Source organism: Lycorma delicatula, chromosome 2, assembly GCF_047948215.1.
Source record: "Lycorma delicatula isolate Av1 chromosome 2, ASM4794821v1, whole genome shotgun sequence".
Taxonomy (NCBI): domain Eukaryota; kingdom Metazoa; phylum Arthropoda; class Insecta; order Hemiptera; family Fulgoridae; genus Lycorma; species Lycorma delicatula.
Genome location: NC_134456.1, coordinates 197,951,237 through 197,977,248, shown reverse-complemented (window position 1 = coordinate 197,977,248; position 26,012 = coordinate 197,951,237). Strand labels below are relative to the sequence as shown.

Genomic DNA, 26,012 nt, shown 5'->3' with positions numbered 1-26,012 from the left:
ATAGATGAATCATATTTATTTCATTTAATAATTATTATTTATGAATTATTAAATATTCCGATAAAACCTATTTTTTCATCTTTATAGATTTTGTGACGCAGCTTTAATCTACTTCCTCATAGTTTTCCTTAATTTTTCCAGGCAAATGCTGGAACAATTCATTTTGTTATGTATGGAGTAGTATAATATTTTGTTCCTGATGGTATTTGTTTAAATTTAATAAATATAATTTGAATAAAAACTTGTACATGAATGTACTTATCAACATAAACAACAAGTAGGATTACATAGGAATTAAAGTAATTCTTCAACCAAGCAGTAATTCTAAACCAAGCACATTCACTTAAAAAAAAAAATATTATTACTGATAAAAGTAATAGTAAATTAATGACATTTTTAATAAATAATAGTAAAGCTTTTGATTATAGTAAGTTTCACAGGTAAAAATTATATATAAATAATTATACTGACATGAGGAGCATGATAGTAATCAATATGATGTCGAACAGCATTCCATATTTTATCATCTTTCAACAAACTAGTCACTGCGTTTATGTCAGGCGCCATGTATCTGTCTTTATCCCATGGTCTAATAAAAGAGACCCTTATGAATTTTATAATAATTAAAACAAGCAAATTGATAATAATTTTAGTTGAATTTAAATGGTATTAATATAATCACATATCATTAATGTTATTTTTTTCAGAAAATGGATTAAATTACAAAAAAATGAGTTACTAATGTGATATAATTAATTAATATTCAAAACAATTAAATATATCAAAAACAATGTTATTAACAATTTAACAAAAGAGATTTATGATATATGTAATTAAATATATAACCAAGAGTTATCATTTCTTGAAATCAGTTTTAAATTTTTGAATAAAAAATTATTCATAGGACTACAATATCCTACCTGTAATACCATTTGATGACTGTCATACCATTTGATGAACCTTTCAACTCAACATCTCAAAAACTGTTATTACATGCTTTCTTGCTACCATCAAAATAATAACTAGTACTATCATGTTATAGGTTAAATAAATCATAACTCTTGTAATTTCCTTATTAAACTTAATTTTTCACTATTATTTATTGAAATATTTCATAGCACAAGAGATCTCAGAAACAATAAAAAAAAAATTTTTCAGAATAATTAATAACTAACATACTAACATCTTCCATATTATTTTACTCATCTCACACCAATAAATGCATTTTAACACAAATATGTGTTTAGTATAAATTACTGAGTGAGGGGGCCTCTTTTAAGTTGAACACTGTAATTATTGTTTTTTATTGTTTTATGACAATCTATTACATAAAGAAAATAATTAGTATTTTAAAATTGTTATTTCAAAATTTTAATTTTTTTGAAGAAATTCTCTTTTTACTTATTATTTTAAAATTATTAGTGAAATATTACTGACAATCTTAGTGTGTATGTAAATATCATAATCAGAATGGTGTAAGATGACTTGATGTGAGTCACAAATCCCTTCCCAATAAGACACTGGTATTCCCAAAAATAGCAAGAATATATCTCATGTTTTCTAGAGAATATGACAAGTGAAGTAGTTTCCTATTGACTTCTTCATTGAGCCAAATACGCAGTTGCTATCAGTACATCCACTATATATGTAACAAATCCATTGAGGTATAGGGAACATTCAATCCTACAAATGGTACCTTCACTCTTCACTATGTTCACCTGAGTTACTATAGTGAACATTGCTTTCAGAAAAAACAAATTTGAATCTTGCCTGTTATACTCAGGTGCTTTATACCCTGCCACATACATGAGAATGACTAGAACAGATTAATAAAGCAAAAAGTTATGTCCCCCCTTCTGTTATAAAACAATGTGGAATACAAACAGCTTCAACTTAGTAGGGAAAACTTAGCATATAAAACAAAATTATTGAATTTTTATGATTTAATTATTTTGTACTGATTTACCTGACAACTGAACGAACTGTATTATAAACTTCCTCTAAAGGTACTGTTGTTTTTAGTGGCCGAAGGAATTCAATTGCTTGGCATGCTGCTAGTAGTTCAATTGCAAGAACATGTTCTACATTTTCAACAACCTATGCAACATGATAAATTAACTAATCAATAATTGCAACAGAATGCAAATAAAAATAATTTCATTCAAACATAATAAATTATTGTACTAAATTTTATTTACAAAATCTTTGATTTTATTTGGTGTTCTTTTTTATGCAAATATTATTCAATTGAATTTCATTATACAGAGTGATTCAAAGAAACGGGAAATTTTGAAAGTTGTGTAAGTATAATGAAAATAGAGATTTACACTTAATAGAATTATATATCTACAGAGAGTCCGATGAAGCAAAGAAACTTTCAGGACATGTTCTACTGGCAAAAATAACGAAAAAAGCTCATATAATCATAGGTCTGAAAACTCTTTGTTTTTTAGTTATGGCTAGCGAAAGTTTTCACGCGGATTTCAGCTCTTCTAATAAAAAGAAGCCCTACTATAATTTATAGAACCCAAAGTAAGAAGTAAAGTTGGTGGTTTCTTATGTAATTTGAGCTGGGAAATAGGATAAAACAGGTCCCAAAACTGTAACTCCAGGTTACAAAACTGTAACTGTAGGTCCAAACTGTAGCAGTGGCTTTTAAGATATACAATGTAAAACACAAAATTCGGTGTCAAGAAGCAAGTTTTTTTTTCGGTTTGTAGTGCAATAGCTTTGTTAAATGACTAATAAATGCGAAAATTTAGTAACAAAACCTGTAGAGAATTTAATTTTGAGAAAATTTATGTAAATACAGCCAGTAAAAAGTAAATAAAAAATTTAAAAGATGGTTTTTTCTTGAAGCAAAACATACGAAAATAGATAAAATCGTTTAATAGTTTCTGTATCTAATAAACATTCTTTTTAAAAACAAAAACGCTAATTACTGACAATAATTAAAAAAAAAATACAAAATTTATAAAACAATATTGTTGTGTATATTCAGTAATTTACACAGCAAAAACGAAATAATTACGTAAACTAAATTTACTGATCTGTACATAAACTGGAAAGGGGATCCTTATGGCGAAAAATACAATAAGGTGTTCAATATTGTAGCATACTTCAGTGCCGCAGAATGAGATGCTAAACCATTGTACACTTACACGACTATAATCTGATGGTAGGGATGTTTATTTTACTTAAGTTTATCAGAGATAAGTGTAAGTGTACTCTTACACTTATCTCTGAGCATGCAACATTTCATTTTATTTAGTTCTACTGGTGTATAGGTTGGCAATACTAACAGCTGGTCAACAATGAAAATTGTGTACTTCGTCTGAATCTGTTGTCATACATTACCATACAGATAAAGGAAGTGTAATGTTATCATATCGTAGTGTAAAAATGTCAATTCAATATTCTGACGAGGAATATGCCAATATAATTTTTCTTGGTGGATTTTGTAATGGAAATTCTGAAGCTGCTCGACATGAATATCAGAAGAGATTTCCTGGAAAGCAGATTCCAAATACAAACCTTTTCTTCAGTGTATTAGTTTACCAACGAAAGGGTCATTTCCAACATTTTTTGTTGAATGCCAAGTAAATCATTGTGTGATTCAGCATATTCAGCATAGCCCAGGCACTAGTATGAGGCAAATATCATGTTGCACTTGTTTGTCAAAAAACAAAGTGTGGCTCATCCTACGGAAAGAAAATCTTTATCCTTTCCGTCAAAAGAAGGTTCAACCAAACAGATTATCTCCAGTGCTTAACTTCTGTCATTGGCTTCTAGACAGTGCTAATAAGGTTAATTCAATTTTATTTGCTGATGAAGCCACTTTTACAAAAAACAGAGTCTTCAATTCTAAAAATAGTCATTTATGGAGCGAAGACATCCACATGGTACTGTGGAAAATAGTTTCCAACATAGATTTCACATTCATGTTTGGTGTGACATTTTTTGTGACAAAATTCTGGGACCATTTGTTTTCAATTAAAACCTTACGGGAGATGCTTACATTCATTTCTTGAAAAATAATTTGCAGGCTGTTTTGGAGGATGTACCTTTATAAACTAGAATGCTAATGAATTTTTCAGCATGATGGTGCACACCACATTTTTCTTTAGCAGCTAAAATCACTTGAATGCTAATTTCATAAACTGGATTGGACGTAGTGGACCAATCAATTTGCCACCACAATCACCTGACTTAACGCCAGTAGATTAAATTATTTGGAGGCCATATAAAAATGATAGCATATCAACAAAAAGTTAATACTAAAGAAGAGTTATTCATTAAAATATGAAATGCTCTTGAATTTATACAAAACGATCTGATGATATGAAAAGCCACCAGAAATATTTTATGTCAGGCAGAGTGCTGTGTATATTGTGAAGGAGACAATTCGAACAGTCACTGTAATTGAAGTTTGTTATTTTTACTATTTATAATTTCAAGTACTTTATTTTTTTGTTTTGCTATATTAATAAAGTTTATTAGGAACAAAAAGTATAACATGATTTTCTGTCTATTTTCCATCTGTTTTGCTTCAAGGAAAAACCAATTTTTAGACGTTTTTATTTATTCTTTATTGGCTGTATTAACATTAATTTTCTTAGAATTAAATCCCTTACAATGTTTTTACTAAATCTTATAGATTTATTAGTCATTTAACAAACCTGCTGTACTACAAACCTAAAAAATACTTGTTTTTCAACACTGAATTTTGTGTTTTACATCGGATATCTTAAAAACAACTGAAGTTACAGTTCTGAAACCTGTTTATCCTATTTCCCAGCTCAAATTACATAAGAAACCACCAACTTTACTCCTTAATTTGGGTCCCATAAATTACAGTAGGGCTTCATTTTATTAGGAGAGCTAAAATCTGGGCAAAAGCCATAACTAAAAAACAAAGCGTTTTCAGACTTATGTTCATAAGTTTTTCATTAATTTCATCAGTAAAACATGCTCTGAAAGTTTCTCTGTTTCTTCGCGGGACACTCTGTACATGTACATTATATATGTATTAAATGATAGAAGTATATTTAATTTATAAGTAATGGTTAATTATAAATTATAATTAATTAATATTATAATTAATATAATAATTATAATTATACCTTAATTATAAGAAAATAGAGATTATAGTTAATAGAATAATTACAAAATTGTATGTAACATGTATATGTATATATTTTTAATAGACAGGATGTTCAACTTAAAAGAGACCCCCCCACACTTAGTTTAGTCTATAAATAAAGCACATTATAATTTACAGAAGGTGTTGAAAATTATGACCATAACCTTTATGCACTTGTCAACATGTTTGACCATGATTCTGGCAATTCTTGTTAGCTATACCCTGTCTATTTCCTGGATGGTATTGGTAATTTGTCTTCAATTCCTGAGGGGAGTACAGATTTTTCTTGTAAATAATTTATTTTAAGTAACTCTACAGAACTACTCTGGACTAGTCAGATCAGGGGTTCATGGTAGCCACAATCTTTTTGGAAATAATTCTTCCATCCAAAAAATCCTGTAGCATCTTTATATTAGAGCGAGCTGTACGGCAAGTGGGTGGTGCTGTCCGCTTACAATCAGCAGTTACACTCATCCTTTTGCAGTAAGGTTATGAACTGTTTGATCATTTCTTGGTAGGTGGCAGCATCCACAGTTTTTTTCAAAAACCAAGGGTCCTATAATTTGTTCCCGTGAAACTGTTTTCCATACAACTATTTTTTGTGGGAGTAAGGGAGATTCAAAGAAAATGTGTGGATTTTCAGTACCCCAAGTACAGCAGTTTCGACTATTAACATACCCACTAAGGTAAAACGATGCTTCATATGTGAAAAATACTTAATCTAAAATGCCAATGTTGCCTCTAATGAAGTTCTTGAATCAATGATGGTAGTGAACTCTTTTAGAGTAATCAGGATTAGTTAGTCCCCTGGAAAACCTGTGTATGATACAAATAATAAATATTTCAGCATTATCCTCACTGCAGTGTAGGCTGAACTTAGTGAAATGTTCTTTTCCCGACTTAGTCTCTGCAAAGATTTATGAGGAGGTCTTGCATTGCTGCTCTTTACTGTCCTGCACAATTTGCGTTGTTAAAACTGACCTGTGTTGAGCACATTTTTTGTCTAACACCGAACCTATTTCACAAAATTTTTTAACTAACTTCTGAATAACATTTTTCACTGGTGCTTCTTTTTAAAATTTCTCCCTGACATTCATCAACACACATCATGAAATTTTATCTCTAAATAAGTTTTCATCATGAATACATGTTTTTTAATGTTTAACTGCATTTTAACAAACAACAACATAAGATTATGCAACCTTGTTCAAAAGCCAATGCTTTATACAAACTGACAATGCTCAAATGTGCAGTCCTCCCAACTTCAGCTCCAGTCTTACCAACATCTTCCACTTTATTTTACCCATCTCACTTCAATATGTGCATTTTCACAAAAATATGTATTTAGTATAAACTACTAATTAATAGGGCCTCTTTTAAGTTGAAAACCCACATAATAAAAATAATAGAAAGGATCTTAATAAAAAAATATTACAATAAATGTATGAATTTGAAGATTTTTTAAATTTTGTTTCCCATGCAAAGGCTGACAGTTGGAGCAAGCCATAACAATTTTATTTCAACACTATTTGATTTTATTGTTGGATTTTAATTAATTGCACATCCTTGTCCAGAAAACCAATTTATTATATAAACTACATGTTACAACAAGGGAAACAGCTGCTTTACAGGCTCTGGTTCAACAAACTGCACAAGATATTTGGAAAGTTCCACAATATTTTATGAATCAATGAATTAATCAGTATTCATTTAGAAAGATGATGCAAAAAGATAAAAAAGTGTTATATAGAAAACAAAAGTTAACCAACAGAAACATTGACAGAGTATAATTTTATACTGAATAATAAAACTATCAATTGCACAGACAATTACTTTAAATGTAGTAATTGCTTCATTATTTATTATCTTTATTGTGAATAATTGTCTATTCTCACAGCTTCAGTGTTACTTTTACAAATTAAAACTTTTAGTACAATAACTCACTTTTAAGCATATTATGATCAATTAACTTTTATAACAAGAAATATTATATAATTAAACTTTTATAACAAGAAAAAAAACACTATGCAGTAATAAATTAATAGCATGCTATAAATTATACCTGAAGTGCTTTGCGTGCAGCATAACATCCCATAGACACATGATCTTCCTGTGCAGCACTTGTACTTAGTGAATCAACAGATGAAGGATGACATAATACTTTATTTTCTGACACTAAAAATATGAATAATAATAACAATGTTTTCATTCTGGTTTATTGTTTAATAATAAGTAGTAAATTGTAAATTACGGTGTTTACATTTTGAAAAAAATATCATTTTCATAATAAATATACATATATAATAAATAATAATAAATGTTTTCATAATAAATATACACAGAATAATATACAAGTAAATTTTTGTATATATATTTTTTTATTGGCATCAGTACCTGGTTTCAGCTAGTTGGTGTTCTTGAATAAACACAGAAGCAGTGAATGTTATCCAAACCATAGAAAATTTTGAGACAATATAGATTCAAACTTTTATTAAAGATAGAAGAAGATCCTGGTTAAAACTTAAATTCTTTTTTTTGGATCTGAAATCTATGAAATCATTGAATTTATAATTGGGATCCAGAAGTAGAACGATTAAAAAATAATTGATTTTCAATTTTACTAACTATGGGAGGCAAGGGGATTGAAAATATAGATAAAAGGGAATCTGAATCTCAAAACTGACACCAAAATATATCTATATCATACCTAATAATTAAACACAATTTGAAAATAATGTTTTCTGTACTACTGTATTTTAGTTTTCTTCGATTTAATTAAGTCATGTCTTCATCAAACCTTGTGATGGATTTTTCCTGAACCCAGCAAGGTAGATCCCAGATCTTTTAGTTCTATGGTGAACATTTTTCTTGTATCAAACTTTATTATTTATTTATAAATAAACAAATTAAAAACTACTTTCTAATTTCTTAGTTAATTTCTTCCCCAAAAACTATGAAGCAGCTCCTTCACTGGTAGTGCTATACGATTTTATTGTTGTTAATGGCACTTACGTTCAAGTAGTCAGGACACCTATTTTGCATGTGATCAAATAGTTTATCTAATTTGTGTGCATTTGCTTAGTCTGATGATTTTATCAAATTTAGAGTTAACATCATTAAATTTTGAAATCATTTAAATGTTTTAAATTCATGGCTCTATGTGTAATATCTGAAAATTGTAATTAATATCTTTGACTACATATAAAATATTCTTGATTGGCAAAACATTTTGTCGAACCATTCTATAGGTATATTTATATATCTAAGATGAGCAGTAAGATCTGCAATACCTCTAATGAATGGTACTGTAATTCCAAAAAGACTGCTTGTGGAAGCATACTTCTATGTCTTTAAAATGTAAATTTTTATTATTTTTTAAAAAAAGTTTAAATTTCATTCTGTTATGCCAATGTATGGATTTATTTTTCACTATTTTATAATAAAGGAATATGAAAGGGAGTGAAATCAGAAAATAGCTGCAGTGATGTAATTTTACTCAGCTTATGACATTTAGTAAGAAGTAAGCTTTTTTTAAACAGTGAAAAAATGTTCATATCAGTAACATAATTCCAGACATTATCTCAAACAAATAAGAAGGCTCTTTATAAAAAGAGTGAATATAAATTAACAAAAAATAAAACCTATTACTTAATAGTAGTAATTATACAGTAATACACTGATTTTACATTATGCAGATAGTAGCAAAAAATATACATAACAAAATAGCTTTTACAGAAAAGATAAATAAACTTGTCATAATTGTAAAATCTCAGCATGCCACTTTCACCATAAATCTTATTTCAAATTGACTGAATAATTATTACTCTATATAAACTTTCAGGAATTTGTTTTAACAAACTGGTTGAAGTGAGAGTTGACTGATGATTTATTTTTAAAAAAAGATTGATTGTACCTATCAGGTAACATGGCTTTATGTGTGACTTTTAGTGAGGCAGAAGTCATTACATAAAATATTCTAAAAAATAACAAGCATCTCAAACTAGACTTACTAGTAAAGAGTGAAATGATTTCCTATTACTTATTTCAATAAACTAATATATTTTTGTACATCAGCAAACCCACCATTCATACCTAAAAGAATCATTTGCAATCAGTCTACGCCACTTCAGACTAGTTTTCATCATTTTAAAGGACTGTTTACATTATTTCTAGAAAAAGCTGTTCTGATTGGTACCTTTTGAATTTTAGGTAATTTACATGTGACATTGTCAAAAATAAACACAGAATAATTAAAAGCAGCAAATTAGTTTGCATTTTTCTTTCATGAAACAATGCGTTAAATAACATACCATAACAACCTTAACATAAGAAATATATGTAGCAAAATAGTTTTTGCAAAAAGTAAATAAACTTGTCATAACTGTAAAATCCCAGCAGACCACTTTCATTTTACATCTTTTCAAATTAAAACTAAAGAATACATAAACAAACAAATATGTGTCTGTACCAAAAAAGACATTATCTTAATACACTTAGCATTATGAAATTCATAAACATGAAACACCTGTTATAATAATACTTCTTATAACACTTTCTTATTATAATAAGAACAGACATTTAAATCTCACACACTTTTTGACCATATCATAAATGTCCTGCCTAGTTAAACAACAGTGAGTAAATGTCACCTGATACCAGGGTGAGAACAGCAGCACCTGCCCCTGAAAGTGTTAGCAATGTCAACTTAAAACATGATGGAGTAAATTATTAAAAATACTACATTTATAAAATTTGGTTTGATTAGTCGTTTCAAATCTTTATATAACTTTCATTGATTTTCAGTCAACATTCACTGTCAGTGCCTAAAAATAGCAAAATATATTGCTTTAACATAGTTTTCTTCTTATGTATGAGTTGTAGAAAATAAAGAAAAGGAAAATGTTCTTACCAAGAGATGCAGCTGTACAATGTGCTAACATAAATCCTGAATTTAAACCTCCGTCTTTAACTAGAAATGGTGGCAATTCACTCAGAGCTATAACAGATTTTTTTTTTACAAAACATTATGAAAAAAATTCAAATTGATTTTTTATTATTTATAGCATTATTAAAATTAGAATGGCAGAGTCCTGTTTCTTTTTTAAGATTCATTTATTCAGGAAGAACTTCACCAAAAACTTTCAAGGCAGTTTTCCAGAAGAAACATTAAAAAAAGGGAATTTTATTTTATAAACTAATTTAATGTTAAAATAATAAAACACTTGGTATGAAAAACAATCGGTTAGTTGATTTTTACTGAATTATTTTGATTAAATAATACATTTTTAAAGTTTCATAACTAATCTGATTAAAAAAATAATAAATCTATAAAATTAATTTGAATTAAAATGAATGTAAAATCAATGGAAGTTTATTTTATCATGAAAAAGTGAGTCTGTCAATATAGCAAACATTCTAATACATTTTATTCATGGAACTGTTGGTAGTAGACAATACTCTGAATGGTTGTTTTATAAAAGATCTTACAAAATACTATCTTCGCTTTTCTTGGAAAGCATTTACTTTCAAAAATATGAGGTTAGTAGAAAAAAATGTTAAAATCCCATGCAATACATTTATGAGTCATACTTGACCTACATTCAAGATATGGAAACAAACAATGAATTGTATTGATCAACAACATTTTTCACCAATAGATATTTTTCATGAGGTAGAAAAATTATGTATTTACTTTTTCATAATTCTTACTTGTTAACATTGCTGTTTTAATTTTCTTTTCATTACATTTTTATACTTTTAGATTATTGGTTCCTTTATCAGATAGGAGAGTCAAATGAGATAACCTAACTTATAAATAGTTCTATATTGTACTTGTATATAGAACATATCTTTATATGTAAAAAAAGTAGAATCCTAGCCTTTCATACGAATCTTAGTTAAGATATTGTATTTTGGTTTAGGTATACATTAAAATGTATGTATTAAAATCACAATAGATTTTAGGGGTGATCACACATGATGCTCCTTGAATTAGCCAATAATATGTATATTATTAATAAAAGGTAATCAAATTTTGCTTCTTTTTCGGTGAGGATAAACACTCTTACCAGTGCTACCATCAGCTGCCAAACAAAACCAAAGCAGCAAGAAATAATAAGTCTTGATAGTTATGAGGTAGTTTCTAATTCCTTTTCTTTCTGTGAAACATTAATTTATGTATTTCAATTGATGTATGTTAACAAACGATATATGAAAAGATTAAGATTCCTCTATCACATATTATAACAACACTCTGTCATAAGTAAAAATCAAATGAATGCTTTTTTTTAATCAACAGCTTTTTTAAAACAGTTCTTGTTAAAGTTTTAATAAGTCAGAAAAATGGCCTGAAGGCGTATTATAATTTATTAAATATTGCAATATTTATCACATTGTAATTCAAAATATAAACTGCACTATGATTCATAACATACTGATGAATATATATCAACAACCTAATCATAATACATATGTTTTAATCAAAGAACATAAGAATAAAAAAATTTCACTACATCTTCATTCTGAAGAATTTTTTTTTGATTGGGTTATTTTTAATAATGTAATTTTTTTAGACTTATTTTTACTATATTTTCAAGTCCTGAGACTTAACTATTGAGAAAGTCACGTAATCTAATGTATAACTAAGAAAATGCAAATATTAAAATTAAATGACAATAACAGGTAATTTTAAGTTGTACAGCTTTCAAGATTTCTGCTCTAAATAAAAAAGACTGTGATGAATGAATATTTACCAGTTAGAAAAAATATTAAATTCAGTAATTCTGACTTCAAGGAATTACTCTTTACCTGGGTTAACAAGACGTTCAATTCGCCTTTCACTCATAGAAGCTAGCTCATGAACTCCTATTGCCAAATAGTCTAGTGCTTTTGCTGGATATTCACCATGAAAATTACCTGCAGAAATTATTTCTCCTCTATCTGCAAATACAATCTGTATAGTATTGTTAAGGATCATGTATGTGTACTATTAATTTTTTAATGAATGATTATTAGTAATATAATACTGAACACTATCAATTTACATGGACTACATACTAACAACTATTCTACTTCACATCTAACAATTATGATAACTAAAAAGTAATTTAATAAGTTAGCACTTTCAAAATGTACCATTATTCATAGCAAGTGATAGACTACAAAGTGGAAACTAGTTACTATGAGCTATCTTTCTGACAAAAATATTTTATGTTGACTGATAACATACTAACCTAATTTCTACGTTTTTACCTGTGATGTCACAAGCTCTGTCTCATCTCTGTTTGGCCCTTTTGTTTATTTCTAAAGGATTGAGTCATAAGAATTTATTATTTAATTTGTACTTCAGGAGGTATTAGAAGGTCTAACATTACTCAATAGACACTTCAAACACTGAAATTAACCAACAGCCACTGAACAGGTAGTTCGAAGTTGATCTACAGGCAGTTCCCCTACAATAAAACACCAAGGATGTACTGGCATTATAGAACTGAAAAATTTAATTTTAGCAAGCCATTAACCTCATCCAGCAATTTATGCATAATGGAGTAAAAATGCATACAATATTATAAATTATCTGTTCTACTGTTTTCAATAATCTTCCCCTAGACATGAGATCATTTAGTGGAAATTATTTGAATCTTGAATGAAGACATATTAAATTTGAAACATATTAAATTAACTTAAACTTATATTTGAAAGTTGAATTTGAACTTGATTAATTTATATTTTGCAAATTTAGGATACAGGATTATCAGTTCCACTGTTGATTTCTACTGTAATAACTTGCTTTACAAAATCAATTGTATCATGTACTATTCCATGAACTTGTGGACAGCAACGTAATGTGTAAGCATCCTGAACTCTATTACAAAAACGATGGCTTTCTGTAAAATAAACAGAAACAATTATACTTTTAATTACAATTGTATTCTGTATTACACATATCTAATATTAATGAGGCAGAGATGCAATATTACTAAATGAAAAAGCAATTGTTTTTATGGAAGAATTTTTTAAAGGGAATTTTTAAAAGAAAGAAGAGAAGAATTTAAAAAAAAAATGAAAATATTTCAAATTTTCATCAGTAGGCTAATTATGAAAACATCCCATTTTAGTGAATTTATTTCTAAATGAAAGTGGAGAGGGAAAAACAGTAAAGGAAGGAATATATTAATATCAATGAAATAGCTAACTGAGGAAGTAAAGTGTAGGAGGTATTTGCAGGCTAATATTGGTACAGGAATGAATGTAGAAATGTATCAGGACAATGAAATGACTAAGTAACAGAAACATCAATATATTAACACATAAAATATTTAAAAGATAATTCTTTACCTGCAATTTGAGATGGGAAAGTATCAGAATGCAATAGAGCTCTGAGACGTTTAGCAACAGACCCTTGTCCACGATGAGCACGTATCATTTGTACATCAGAATCAAATGCTCGAGATGTTCCTTTGAGAACCTCTAAAGTCAAAGCAGCAGCAATGTCTGCTTGGCGAGCAATACTTTCTGCACGCTCAACAGCCTCAGCTCCTAATGATGTTATTAACTGTGTTCCATTAATTAAAGAAATTCCTTCTTTAGCTTTTAAGGTCATTGGTGTTAATCCATTAGAAGCAAGAACCTGGGTGAAAAAAATTTGTTAATAGACAGTACTGTATGTCAATTTTTAAAATAATATAATTAATTATAATAAAGATATCATAAAAATCTATTATCGTGATATTGTATTAAAATTTAATTTACTTTTGTACAAAGAAAGATAAATGTTTAATTTTAAACTGACCATTGTGATTTAAAATTTAATTAAACTATTACTATTCTCTAATATTAGCAACAGTGGTATTGAAGAATGATGAAACAAATTCAGATAATCTAATAGAAAACCAGGAATTTAACTCACCCCCTGCTCCTTACACAAAACTTGGTCAATCTAGTCATGAAGTAGGCTACATCAATTTCTCGTTCTTTAAGATTTTTTTTTTAATTAAAAATTAGTTTACTGATATAGATCACTGCACCTGTAGCCACAACACTATGTACATACGAGGTGCGACAATAAAGTAATGAGACTGATTGTTTTTTGCAAGATGTGGCAACCCTGCAGCTTTCGTAGGCACACCATCTTTGACCTTGGTCTATAAGCTACTTCTAGTCCAAGCAGCACATTGATGCAGCTGCTCAGTCGTGAGTTGTGCTCTAATAAGTGAACACGTGTTTGTGTCTCTCGTCACAGAAATGAAACCGCAAAATATTGTGCAATGGTATGCCATTTCTTTTTGCCAAACTTTGGCGTTTTGTCTCTGGATCGCATTGAAAAAGCCAACCTTCATCAACAGTGATAACACGGCTCAACAAATCTGGATTGATTTCCGTTTGCTCTAACAGATCGGCTGCCACATTTTTCCGTGTTTCTCGCTGTTGTTGTGTGAGATTTTTGGGGACCATTTCTGCACAAATCTCTCATACCAAGATCTTCAGGTAATATTAGACGAACCGTTTCTCGATTGATGTTGAGTTCTTCTGCAATCATTTTCACGGATAATCTTCGATCAGATCGTACGATTTCAAGCACCCTGGTCAAGTTGACATCTGTCCGTGAGGTTGATGGTCGTCCACTGCGGGCTTCATCTTCAACATTCGTTCTGCCTTCACTAAAAATGTTATGCCACCGAAAAACTTGAGCTCTTGACATAACTTCCTCTCCAAAAGCCTTCTGAAGCTTACCATAAGCTGTCGTCGCGTTTTCACCCGATTTAAAGCTAAAAGAAATGGCATACCGTTGCGCAATATTTTGCGGTTTCATTTCTGTGACGAGAGACACAAACACGTGTTCACTTATTACAACAAACTCACGACTGAGCAGTTGCATCAATGTGCCGCTTGGACTAGAAGTAGCTTATAGACCAAGGTCAAAGATGGTGTGCCTACGCAAGCTGCAAGGTTGCCACATCTTGCAAAAAAATCAGTCTCATTACTTTATTGTCGCACCTCGTATATCAATATTTTGCATGAAGTTGACTATCTAGATAAAGTATTTTTAAAGCCTAAAATAGTTTAACTCCATTTTTTGTTTACATAGAGTAGCAGAAATAACTGAGAATACTGACATCTTTAGCATCTCCCCAACCAGTTGATGGACTCCACATTTTACCTTCTCCTATCAATCCCAAAGCTAGATGTGAGAGTGGAGCTAGATCTCCACTGGCTCCAACACTACCTTGCTCAGGTACATATGACAGACAGGAAGCTACAAAAACACAACATATAACACTAATTAAAAAATAGCTGTTTATGGATTTCATGAGGAACTAAATTAGCTAAAATAGTAAATAATTATTGACAATGACATGACAGTAGTTCATCTATTTACCATATTTATTTGAGTACCCCCCGCCCATGAATAAACCGCGCACCTCGATTTTTCGGACCGAAAATCTAAAAAAAAAAAATCGAGTATATACCGGTATTTTAAAGTGCACCAGATATGATAAAAAAATAATTATTCAGAAAGTAAAGCATTTAATTCGTTCATTTAAATTACAATATTAATATTACATTAATAATTAATTACCGTAAGTACTAGTTTCGTTCAGAATCAGTAGGCCAGTAAAACGAAAAGAAAGTATCACGTTGAAAAGGATCATTTCAATACACTTTTTAATATGGGATTTTATTTTTAATTAATCACTGTCACTGTCAATGTCTGCAGAAGAGTTACCGGTAGTCTCTACGTCGCTCGGCCAAAGATAACCGTCTTCACCACCATAAGTTCATTAGATATTCCGCATTTTTTAAAACTTTTCCTTACTAATTCCGTGGAAATATCTTCCCAAGCATCTTTTATCCAAACACAAATCTGGTTAAAATCTGGGCGTTTGATTCTTCCTGTAGGCGTGAGAAAGAAATTTTCATCAGCCATCCATTTACTGTACAGTTGTTTTAATGCAGATTTGAACGGTTTATTAATGCAGACATCTAGTGGTTGCAATAGACATGTCAATCCGCCTCGAATTATTACTTGGTCTGTCATACCCTTTTTTAAAATGTCTTTCACTTAATCAGTTGAATGCTCCCGATAACTATCCATTACTAGCATACCGGTATTTTTTTTATTAAGTAAATCTCTCCTGATCGCTTTTGCCATACACACCTGATCCAGTCTAAAATTAAGGTTTCGTCCATCCAACCTGATTCCTGTGCTCTGATAATAACTCCATTTACCTGTACGGTAGGAAGAGTTTTCTTTTAAAAACAATGTACGGAGGAAAGTTTCATCCGTCAGAAATAATGCAAAGCATAACACTACACCTTTGTTTTTCATTACCACCAGTGCGAATCGTAACACTTTTTTTACCTTTTTTGTTTACGGTTTTGTTATGGCATTTCAAAATATACGGGAATTTGATCTGCGTTTTCCATTTGAGAAGGTAAATAGCCTTTATCTTTTCTAAGATTTATTATGTATTTGTGAAAATAAAATATTTTTTGTTCATAAGCGTCTGGAAGTCGTTGAGAAATAGTCGTTTTTTGTCTTATTGACAATTCATTTCGTGTAAAAAAAATCGTGTTATCCATCCACAGCTTGCTTTAAAATCAACTTTATTCAATGATTTACCGATTTTATGAGCATAAGATTGACACATTTCTGTCGTGACAGCATAACCGCATTTCCTTTTTTCCATAAAAAGTCAAACAATTATTTTCCTATGTCTGTGTATTTTGGTTTTAAGCCACGAAAAGCTCATTTATTACCAGTGCCTTTCACCAGAAGTTGTTTCTTCTTACGCCGGTCTCGAATGCAGCTTTCATGTACGTCAAATTTTCTTCCTGCCGCCCGATTTCCAATTTTTCAGTCTCTTCTATAACGCGCAGTTTTTCATTTACTGTAAAAGATGGTAGACTCTGTCCTTTTGTACTCATTTTAATGCTGTAATTAAAATAAATCACCGTATTAAACTTTATAAGATACTCTAAACAGATAAAATGCACATAACCGTCCACATATACAAACAGTACAATATCTATGGCGAATAGACAATACGACGATGGGTAACTGATACTGTAACTGTAGTGTTATTAGAACCGGATGCTGCCTATACAGAATGAATAAATTTTACAAAAATACCGTAACTTCGTTCCTATCGATAATATGAACAGGAGGTTAATAATTAAGGATGTATTCTGTATAAGCGGCATCCGGTATTGATAAACGAAAGCCTAATGTAACTATATTTATGTGATTGAATTTAGGTACTTGTAAGAAAACGTTTACTTTACATAAATTATCCTGGCTAAAGGCTATGTTTCAAGTAAGCCCTGCACCCTTATTTTTTCTCTCCAATTCCAAGAAAAAACGTGTGGGGGTACTCGAATAAATACGGTATTTTGTAGAGACCAATAAATCCCAATTCTGGTCGGGATTCGAACCCAGAAACTTCCAGTTGAAGGGCAAAGGAGTAACCATTCGGCCCTGGAGGTCAAGTGGATTAATTAAATAATAAATGTAGACCTGAGGTCACAATAGAAAAAATGCCACCATTTAATCCATACGTTTGTAAATGAAAGCTGTCGAATTAGTCACTACTACTTATAAATGGCTTAAAATTTTTCAATAAAAGGAGTAGATGGGTTTAAATCCAATCGGTATGTATTTAAAAAAAAAAATAACATTCAAATATTATTTTTAAACAAGTAGATCGACTTCGATTATTTTAAAAAAAAATTTAAGGAGGAAATTCCTCTGGTGATCCTGCTGTAAATTTTTTCCATATACATTAAGCGGATGGTTTTTTTTAACAGAAAACTAGATTGTTTACATAGGGTTCTAATTTTTTGTCGTTATCTTTGCATAGCATTAAATTGTTATAGATTAATGAACGGTATAGGTTACGACCATTCTTAAATTCAAAGTGCTTTCTTACGAAACTTCAATATTACTTACGAAACGTGGAGGTAAAAATAAAAATATTTCAGCATTCAAGACAAACTTAGCTCATGTTCGGTAATAGGCAGTAATGCTATTTCTGTGCATTCTTTTTCCTACTTTTATCAACACGTCTTGCCTCAAGTTTTTTTGTCACAGACAACGGTTTATGTAAGCTTAATAAATGTTTAAAAGAATTTACAATTCAAAATAATATTAAAAAAAAAAATGTATAAAACCGACCTTACAGTGCATCAACTGGCAAAATTCAATATTAATTTCTTCCTTAAATTTTGACTTTTGAAGTTGAGCAAAGTTAAGGGTAAGTTGGAAGTTATTTGTTTTAATCTGAGCCAACATCAAATCTGAGTCAAAATCAAAGTTCGAAATTTAAAGAAGAACTGAAAAAATGTAACTTTAAAGTTTTAAGGTTCAATTCCAAGAAAAAAAAGTGTGGTGGGTACTTCAATAAATACGGTAATTACATGAAAATTATTAAATCTTATGGTAAAAAAAAAGATGTAAGAACTAATTGTTATACTTTTTTTAAATTATGTAAATATAATTAACTTTCAATTAAGTCAGGGAACTAAGGTTTCAAATTAAATTAAAATTTGTTGTAAATAAGTAGTCCAAAAGTGTTAACCTCATAAAAACTCAAAACTGGCTGAATTTTTCATATAGGTAGCATTTTATGTATAGTTGAAACATTAAAAAAATGTTTTCATGATTTCCTTCCAGTAGTATGTTTAAACATTTTGCATCAAAGCAGCTGTTTTTGTTTTTTTCCAGCTATATCTAAAAATAAAATAAATGTATAAAAACTGAAATCATAAGAATACAGAAAATAAAATTTTACACAAAAAGAACCTTATTATTTTTGAAAATACAAGTTTTAAATTTTCATAATACTGAATGAAGCATAAAAGAAATCAGAGAAATAAAAGTTTTATAGGTACTTTATTAGTTTCATGAAGCTTAGCTTCTATAAAAATTGATTAAGAGGAATAAAAAATATGATTTTAAAGAGGCAGAATTTGGTCTTCAAACCTGTTTATTATGTTTACTCCAATGATTTTCAATCCTTTTTAGCTCCACACCTCCCAAAAAGTAAAAAATTGTATAATGAATATTTCACGATTCATCAATCCCAATCCAATTAAACTAGTTAAACTGTTTAGCTTCATTGATAGCGACAAGTATAAACATGCATGGATGAAGAGTAAAAAAAAGTGTGGGGGTACTCGAATAAATACGGTAATTACATGAAAATTATTAAATCTTATGAAAAAAAAAATGTAAGAACATTGTTATACTTTTTTTAAATTATGTAAATATAATTAACTTTCAATTAGATCAGGGAACTAAGGTTTCAAATTAAATTAAAATTAAAATTTGTTGTAAATAAGTAGTCCACAAAGTGTTAACCTCATAAAAACTCAAAACTGGCTGAGTACAAACATGAGCAATTTACAGGTTTCAACTTAATGTGTACATGCTCATTGCAATTTGGTCTGCTTGCATAATATTCACTGAGAGTATCATGTTTGAACATGCATATGATACGTTTGAACACATCATGCTCAGCAGCATAAAAGTGGTGTAAGGGATTGCAGAATATCAGTTTATTTTCGAATGCAAGTGTGCATCTGGTGCCTTTAAGTCTTTAAAAGCGTAGTTTCATTGAAATTAATGATAATTGAGGTTCTGGTTTTTTGTGTGCAGTCAAATGGTGTAACTGTTTTTTTTTTTTTTAATTAGATTCTTATAGAAAATGAATAAATTTGTGGAAAAGTAAAGTGAACCAGAACCATCTACATCCAGTGAATCAATTGGTAAAAAGACAAGATTACAATACAATGACATTTATTTAAATTATGACTGACCTCATTGGATGGAAAACTACTGTGCGCTGTTTACTTTCAAGTGAGTTTGTCGGCTATGGTTGCGCTAAAAACTAAATATAGGAATCGTCTTTTATCACTTGAAAACAACTTGATTTTTTGTATTTCTAACATACATCTACATATGGAGAAACTTTTAAGTAAAAACAAACAAACCACCTCATTAATTTATTTTCTTTACATTTGTCATGTGTATTTATAGATGTAAGAGAAATTTTTATAATAAAAGATTTTTTCTCATATAATAATTTTATTATTGTTTACATGTAAAGTTGTAGACTAATTTCAGGACCCCCTTTTCATATCACCGCAACCCCCAGGATGAGAAACATTGGTTTACTCTAACTTTTTTTTTCAAGAAAATATGTTCTTTTAATTTTGCTTTTTCCATTTCTTTTTCTTTCTTTTATATTCTATTCACAAGAAATACCTGAAATGAAAACTCCTTCAGCCATAATGATCTCTATGAATCATTTATCTTTTAGTAATTAAGTTAATAATATATAATGTTCTGATTTTCATAAAAAAATTTAATAAAAATACTTACCTCATTTTTAGGCTACAAATTTTTAATTTTAAAGCACTATAATAATCTTAATAAATGCCACATGATATAAAAAAATTGTTGTAATTGTAAAAAGTTTGTTTTATGATATACTACTATACAAAGTGGGTGAAATACAATAACCAAGTCTTAAAATGCATAGAGAAGCATATTTTTTAATTAAGAGACCAGTACCACAGTTTATTGTCAATATGAGAAAATTATACAAATTTCATTAAACCTTAGTCAGATGAAGAGGGAACACAGGCAAAATTTTTTATCTGAGGTTTGAGTTGAAGTACCTTGTGACCATTATAGCTACTTCCTTAATCAACTGTGTAGAAAGAAACAAAAAAGACCTAGTAGGACATAAATGACTTTTTAAAACACTTCACAGTAGTTATTCTATATTTAAGAGATCTCAATTAGCCAATGATATAATCAGTTCAAATTCATAACATTCTTTAAAAATATACATACAATAGATATTGATCTACAACCTACTTTCATAAGCTAGGTTATAAATTTAAAAACAAAAGTTTAGTACTTCTTCAAATTAATACCATTATTTAATAAAAATTAAATGTTTACACTCTATATCTTCAAATAATAGTCAGTCAGCTTTAACTGAAAATTTACAATTTCTCCACAAATTCTATGCGTAACAAATATTTTTAGAGGACCGGTGAAGAATATTTTAATTGAACTTACTTATCCATCAGAAGCCTTAAAAGATTTAAAACTTCATCTGCAGGTCCTACTCAAGTTCCGGGTTAGAATTGAATTTTCCCAGTATTTCTTTTTTACTTTTATGGATTCATAAATTACTCTTCACAGGCCTTTCAGAGCTTCACCTGCCTCAGTCTAGTTACCCAGGCTAGATTAACCATGCTTACATCATAAAACTTTATTATGTTATGAAATGTTACTACATTAGCTGCATTACACACAAGTACTTTTATTTAAATAGATAATATCTAATTACCATTGAATGCCTGTATTAGTTTATTTAAAGTCTCCAGAGATATACCACTGTATCCTTTAGCTAGTACATTAATCCTTAAAGCAAGGAGCATTCTGGTCCGTTCAGGACTTAAAGGATTCCCAACACCAGCAGCATGTGATCTTATCAGGTTGTATTGCAGTTCTCTAGAACACAAAAAACCAATCATTTGTGTACAGAGTTGTACTTACTTGATATTAGCTTTTTACTGCTATTATATTTGTACACTAAAAATATTCCCACCAAAGATATGATTACACAAAAAGTATGTATTTACTTATTTGTTTTTGTGACATTTTAAACTAAATAAACTAATCAATATTATTATTTTTCTTTATGTTCATATACATGTTTGATTAATATTCAAAAGTTGACTTCACATAAACATAAATCTGGTCCATATTCTGGTTCAGTATTTAAATATTTGTTATAATTTATTTTTTTTATAATCTATATATATAAAAATGAATTTTGTCTGTCTGTATGTCACTTATGCCTTCCTAAACCGTTCATCCGATAGCGATGAAACTTTGGGGAATGGTTGGATGCATGCCAGGGAAGGTTTCTGAGCTAGTAAAATACGGGGTTTTCCGAAATTTCCCGAACTTTTCCGAATAACTCTTACAATTGCCATGCTTAGATTATGATAAAATGAGATATTTAAAAAAATAATATTATACTTTAAAAAACTGGAGTTCATATATAGGTGCCAGACTTAGAATTGTAAGATAAAGGTGATTTGATATTTTTTAAAATGATAGTGTACTTAATTTAAATTTGTTATTTTGAAAACTAAAATATAAAACTTTCGATAATTGTGAACATTGCATTCCGACATTTTAATTTTCAACCAATTTCAACGCCATTTCTGTGCAGGTATGCCTCCCAAAAAACGAGCGATCGGTCGTTCTACGTCTCAATAACGAAAGAAAAAGGCAACACGAGCATCAGAAACAAACAAGCAACGAGAAGCGAGATTGGAAACCCACAGAGAACTTCATGCTCGAGCCCGTTCATCAGAAACAAACGAGCAACGAGAATCCAGACTGCAAACCATTCGAGTGATCACTGCTCGAACCAGAACAACCACTCACGCTTATTTGAATCTCAGTGCATTCCATTACGATACTAATTATAATTACAGCATTCATCCAAGTGTGGTTATTGAAAAAATGGATGAACTATGCACATATTGTAGTGCATTCAAATTTAAGAATGAAGCAGTGCTGTGCTGTGCTGTGAAATGTGCTGTGCTGGTGGAAATATAAAATTGCCAGAATTACATCCACCACCCGAACCGTTATCAACGTTGGTATCAGGTGACACAAGTGAATCGAAACATTTCTTAACGAACATACGCAAGTACAATTCATGTTTCCGAATGACATCATTCGGTGCAACCATTATCATGCGCGACAATTACATGCCAACATTCAAAATGCAAGGTCAAATCTATCATAGTGCTGGATCATTACTACCACTTCCAGATACGGATCATAAATATCTTCAAATTTATTTCATGGAAAACAGTGATGAACAAATCGATCAACGTTGTCAATACAATACCGGCACTAGACGAGAAATTGTCGCTGCATTACAAATTTTATTCGATCAACACAACGAATTGATCCGATTGTTTAGAACTGCCCTTGACCAAATGCCAGCTGATGACTACAGAGTTGTAGTTAGAGCAGACAAAACACCTCTCGGCCAACACGAAAAACGACACAATGCACCAACAATTGATGAAGTGGCGATCGTTATAGTTGGCGAAGAATTTAACTCACGTAATATAATTCTTCATCGCAGAAATGGTAATGTTCAGCGAGTCGCAGAAACACATCGCTCATACGACGGATTGCAATATCCGATTTTATTTTGGAAAGGTGAAGATGGATATCATTTGAACATCAAAATGAGAAATCCACAAACAGATGAGGAAACGAACAAGAAAGTCAGTGCCATGAATTACTATTCCTACTTTTTGATGATTCGTGAAAACGCTGAAAATCATATATTGAAATGTCGACAATTGTTCCACCAATATATTGTCGATATGTATGCGAAAATCGAAACCGAAGACTTCTCTACATTCGATTGAATCAAACCAAGTTGCGTTCAGAAGAATACATTCATTTACGTGATGCAATTGTTAATGATGGCAATGTGAATCCCAACGAATTGGGAAAAATGGTCATTCTGCCGGCTACATTCATAGGGAGTCCACGGCACATGAATGAATACACACAAATGTTCGCGCATATGGCCGTCCAGATCTGTTTATTACATTCACATGCCATCCTACGTGGGAAGAAATTAAAGAACTTTTGTTACCTATACAGTCATCTTCGGATTGTCAGACTTTTCTCGATAAAACGACTAAAAATACATAATGGTCTAAAATAAATTGAATATTGTCGTACATTATAATAAACATTATGCTTAGGAAATAAATTTTTTTTTAATTTTTTGTTCCTGTTCGAATTGAATAATTATAGGTATGATAGGACAACGTCTGACGGGTCAGCTACTTATGTTAATAAATACTAAATTAAGTTTAGCTAAAGTTAACACGACATTCATTGACTCTTAGGCGGTACGAAGTTCGCCGGGTCTGCTAGTTTCTTATAAACATATATTTATAAGAAATATAAATTATAAACAGAATAAGTTATTTATAAATAAGTAAAAATATTAATTTATATACAAGAATGTAATATATACTTATACAAACATAAGCATATAAGTTTATATTATTATAAGTACCTATATTTTCTTATACATACGTATGTACATTTTCTTATGTACAAACAACCTTCATTATTTATTTAATTATGACTTTAGTTCTTTAATACTGAAAGTCAACTACGCAGTATTGCTTTTCTGATTTTCATAAATTTACCCGTTTCCTTTGAGAAACTACTTGATCATGCACAGGCAGTTTCATTAGGTAGTATTTATATCACTTGAAAAAGAGTGATTGTAAAATGAACTGAAAATACATATATGTATTTCACCTCAAATTAATACATATCTATTTTAGTGGACAGCAGTTAGTGCGCAGTTATGAATATAATTTCATAAAAACGCGCTAGCACTCATTCTATGATAGAACTGTAATATTTCTGGTTTTAGGTAGATTTCATAAGAAAGCTACCTATTGTAACGCGTACCGTGATTCGCGTATATATATATATAAGATCTGTAAATAAAGTAATGAGACTGGTTCAGAAAAACCTTTTATTTACAATCCAATTATACATGGACTCATCACATTTGAAACAGTTCCCTTGGGAAGCCATGCAACACTTCAAACAGTTTTCCCACTCTTCATAGCAATGTTGGAACTCAGAAACCGAAATATCCCTCAGATGTTGGTTACAATTTTTTTAATGTTTTCTATGTTCCAAAATGGTGTCCTTTGAGGTGTTTTTTAAAGTCGGGAACAGGAAAACGTCGCAGGGACTCAAGTAAGGTGAATAAGATTGTTGAGGAATTACAAGAATGTTTTTCTTTGCCAGAAACTCATTAATTGAGGGTGCAGTGTGACAAGGTGCATTTTTATGATGCAGCATCCAGTTGTCTTTGATGGCTGGTCTCACACGGGCAACTCTTTTCTGCAGTCTTTCAAGAATTTCTCGGTAAACACATTGATTTAATTTGTCCTGTAGGCAAAAATTCCTTATGGACAATGCCATTACTATCGAAGAAACAAATTAGCATGGTTTTGATTTTTGGGGACGTGGTGAGTTTGAAGTGTACCACTCTTTGCTCTGGCGTTTTGTTTCTGGGTTCTACTCAAATATCCAAGATTCATCACCAGTAATAACATTTTTTAGAAAATCAGGATCAGTTTCAATTTGCCCTAGAGGATTGCAGCACACTTCCACCCTGTTGTTTTTCTGTTCAACCATGAGGTTTTTTGGGACCAATTTTGCACAAACTTTTTTTACATCCAATTCATTTGTGAAAATTTGATGGAATGTGGTACAATTTCAAAAAATAAAAAATAAAATTTTTACAGTTCAAATTCAATTGTTTTGCAATCATTCTGACAGTTGCGGTCGTACCGCATCAAGTCTCTAATTCACTCATCATTGTCGTCACTTTTTGATGTTAACGGTCTTCCAGAGCGTGGATCGTCCGCAACTGATTCCTGGCAATCTGAAAATGCTTTACACCACCTATAAACTTAGCTCGTGACAGAACGTCATCTCCATACGCCCTTTTCAATTCTGAAAAAATTTCAGTTGCATCCTCATTGAGTTTAATACAAAACTGGATTGCACAGCGTTGCTCATAATTAGTATTACTCACTGTAACGCACAACAAAAACCCGTTTCACGAAAGTTTGTTTACGTCTCCCTGGCAACAATAGACTAAAAATATTAATACCTGACATAAATCAGCTATTGATATAACCATAAGTTTACTAATAACTTTACAATGTTGGCACTTTGGCTGCCAAAAAACACTAGTCTCATTCA

General features: G+C 30.3%; 1 protein-coding gene across 1 annotated transcript in view; it reads right to left on the bottom strand.

The window, feature by feature from the left end:
* LOC142319560 (histidine ammonia-lyase-like) overlaps window positions 1–26,012 on the bottom strand; it is a 54,855-nt gene that overhangs the window by 5,149 nt on the left and 23,694 nt on the right. Inside the window, exons 8-16 of the mRNA XM_075356962.1 lie at window positions 21,508–21,671; window positions 15,259–15,398; window positions 13,481–13,772; window positions 12,890–13,029; window positions 11,951–12,095; window positions 10,053–10,139; window positions 7,206–7,318; window positions 1,967–2,097; window positions 472–589 (exon numbers count right to left, since the gene is read on the bottom strand). Of these exons, the coding sequence (XP_075213077.1) occupies window positions 472–589; window positions 1,967–2,097; window positions 7,206–7,318; window positions 10,053–10,139; window positions 11,951–12,095; window positions 12,890–13,029; window positions 13,481–13,772; window positions 15,259–15,398; window positions 21,508–21,671 (1,330 nt within the window). The remainder of the gene's footprint in view (window positions 1–471; window positions 590–1,966; window positions 2,098–7,205; window positions 7,319–10,052; window positions 10,140–11,950; window positions 12,096–12,889; window positions 13,030–13,480; window positions 13,773–15,258; window positions 15,399–21,507; window positions 21,672–26,012) is intronic.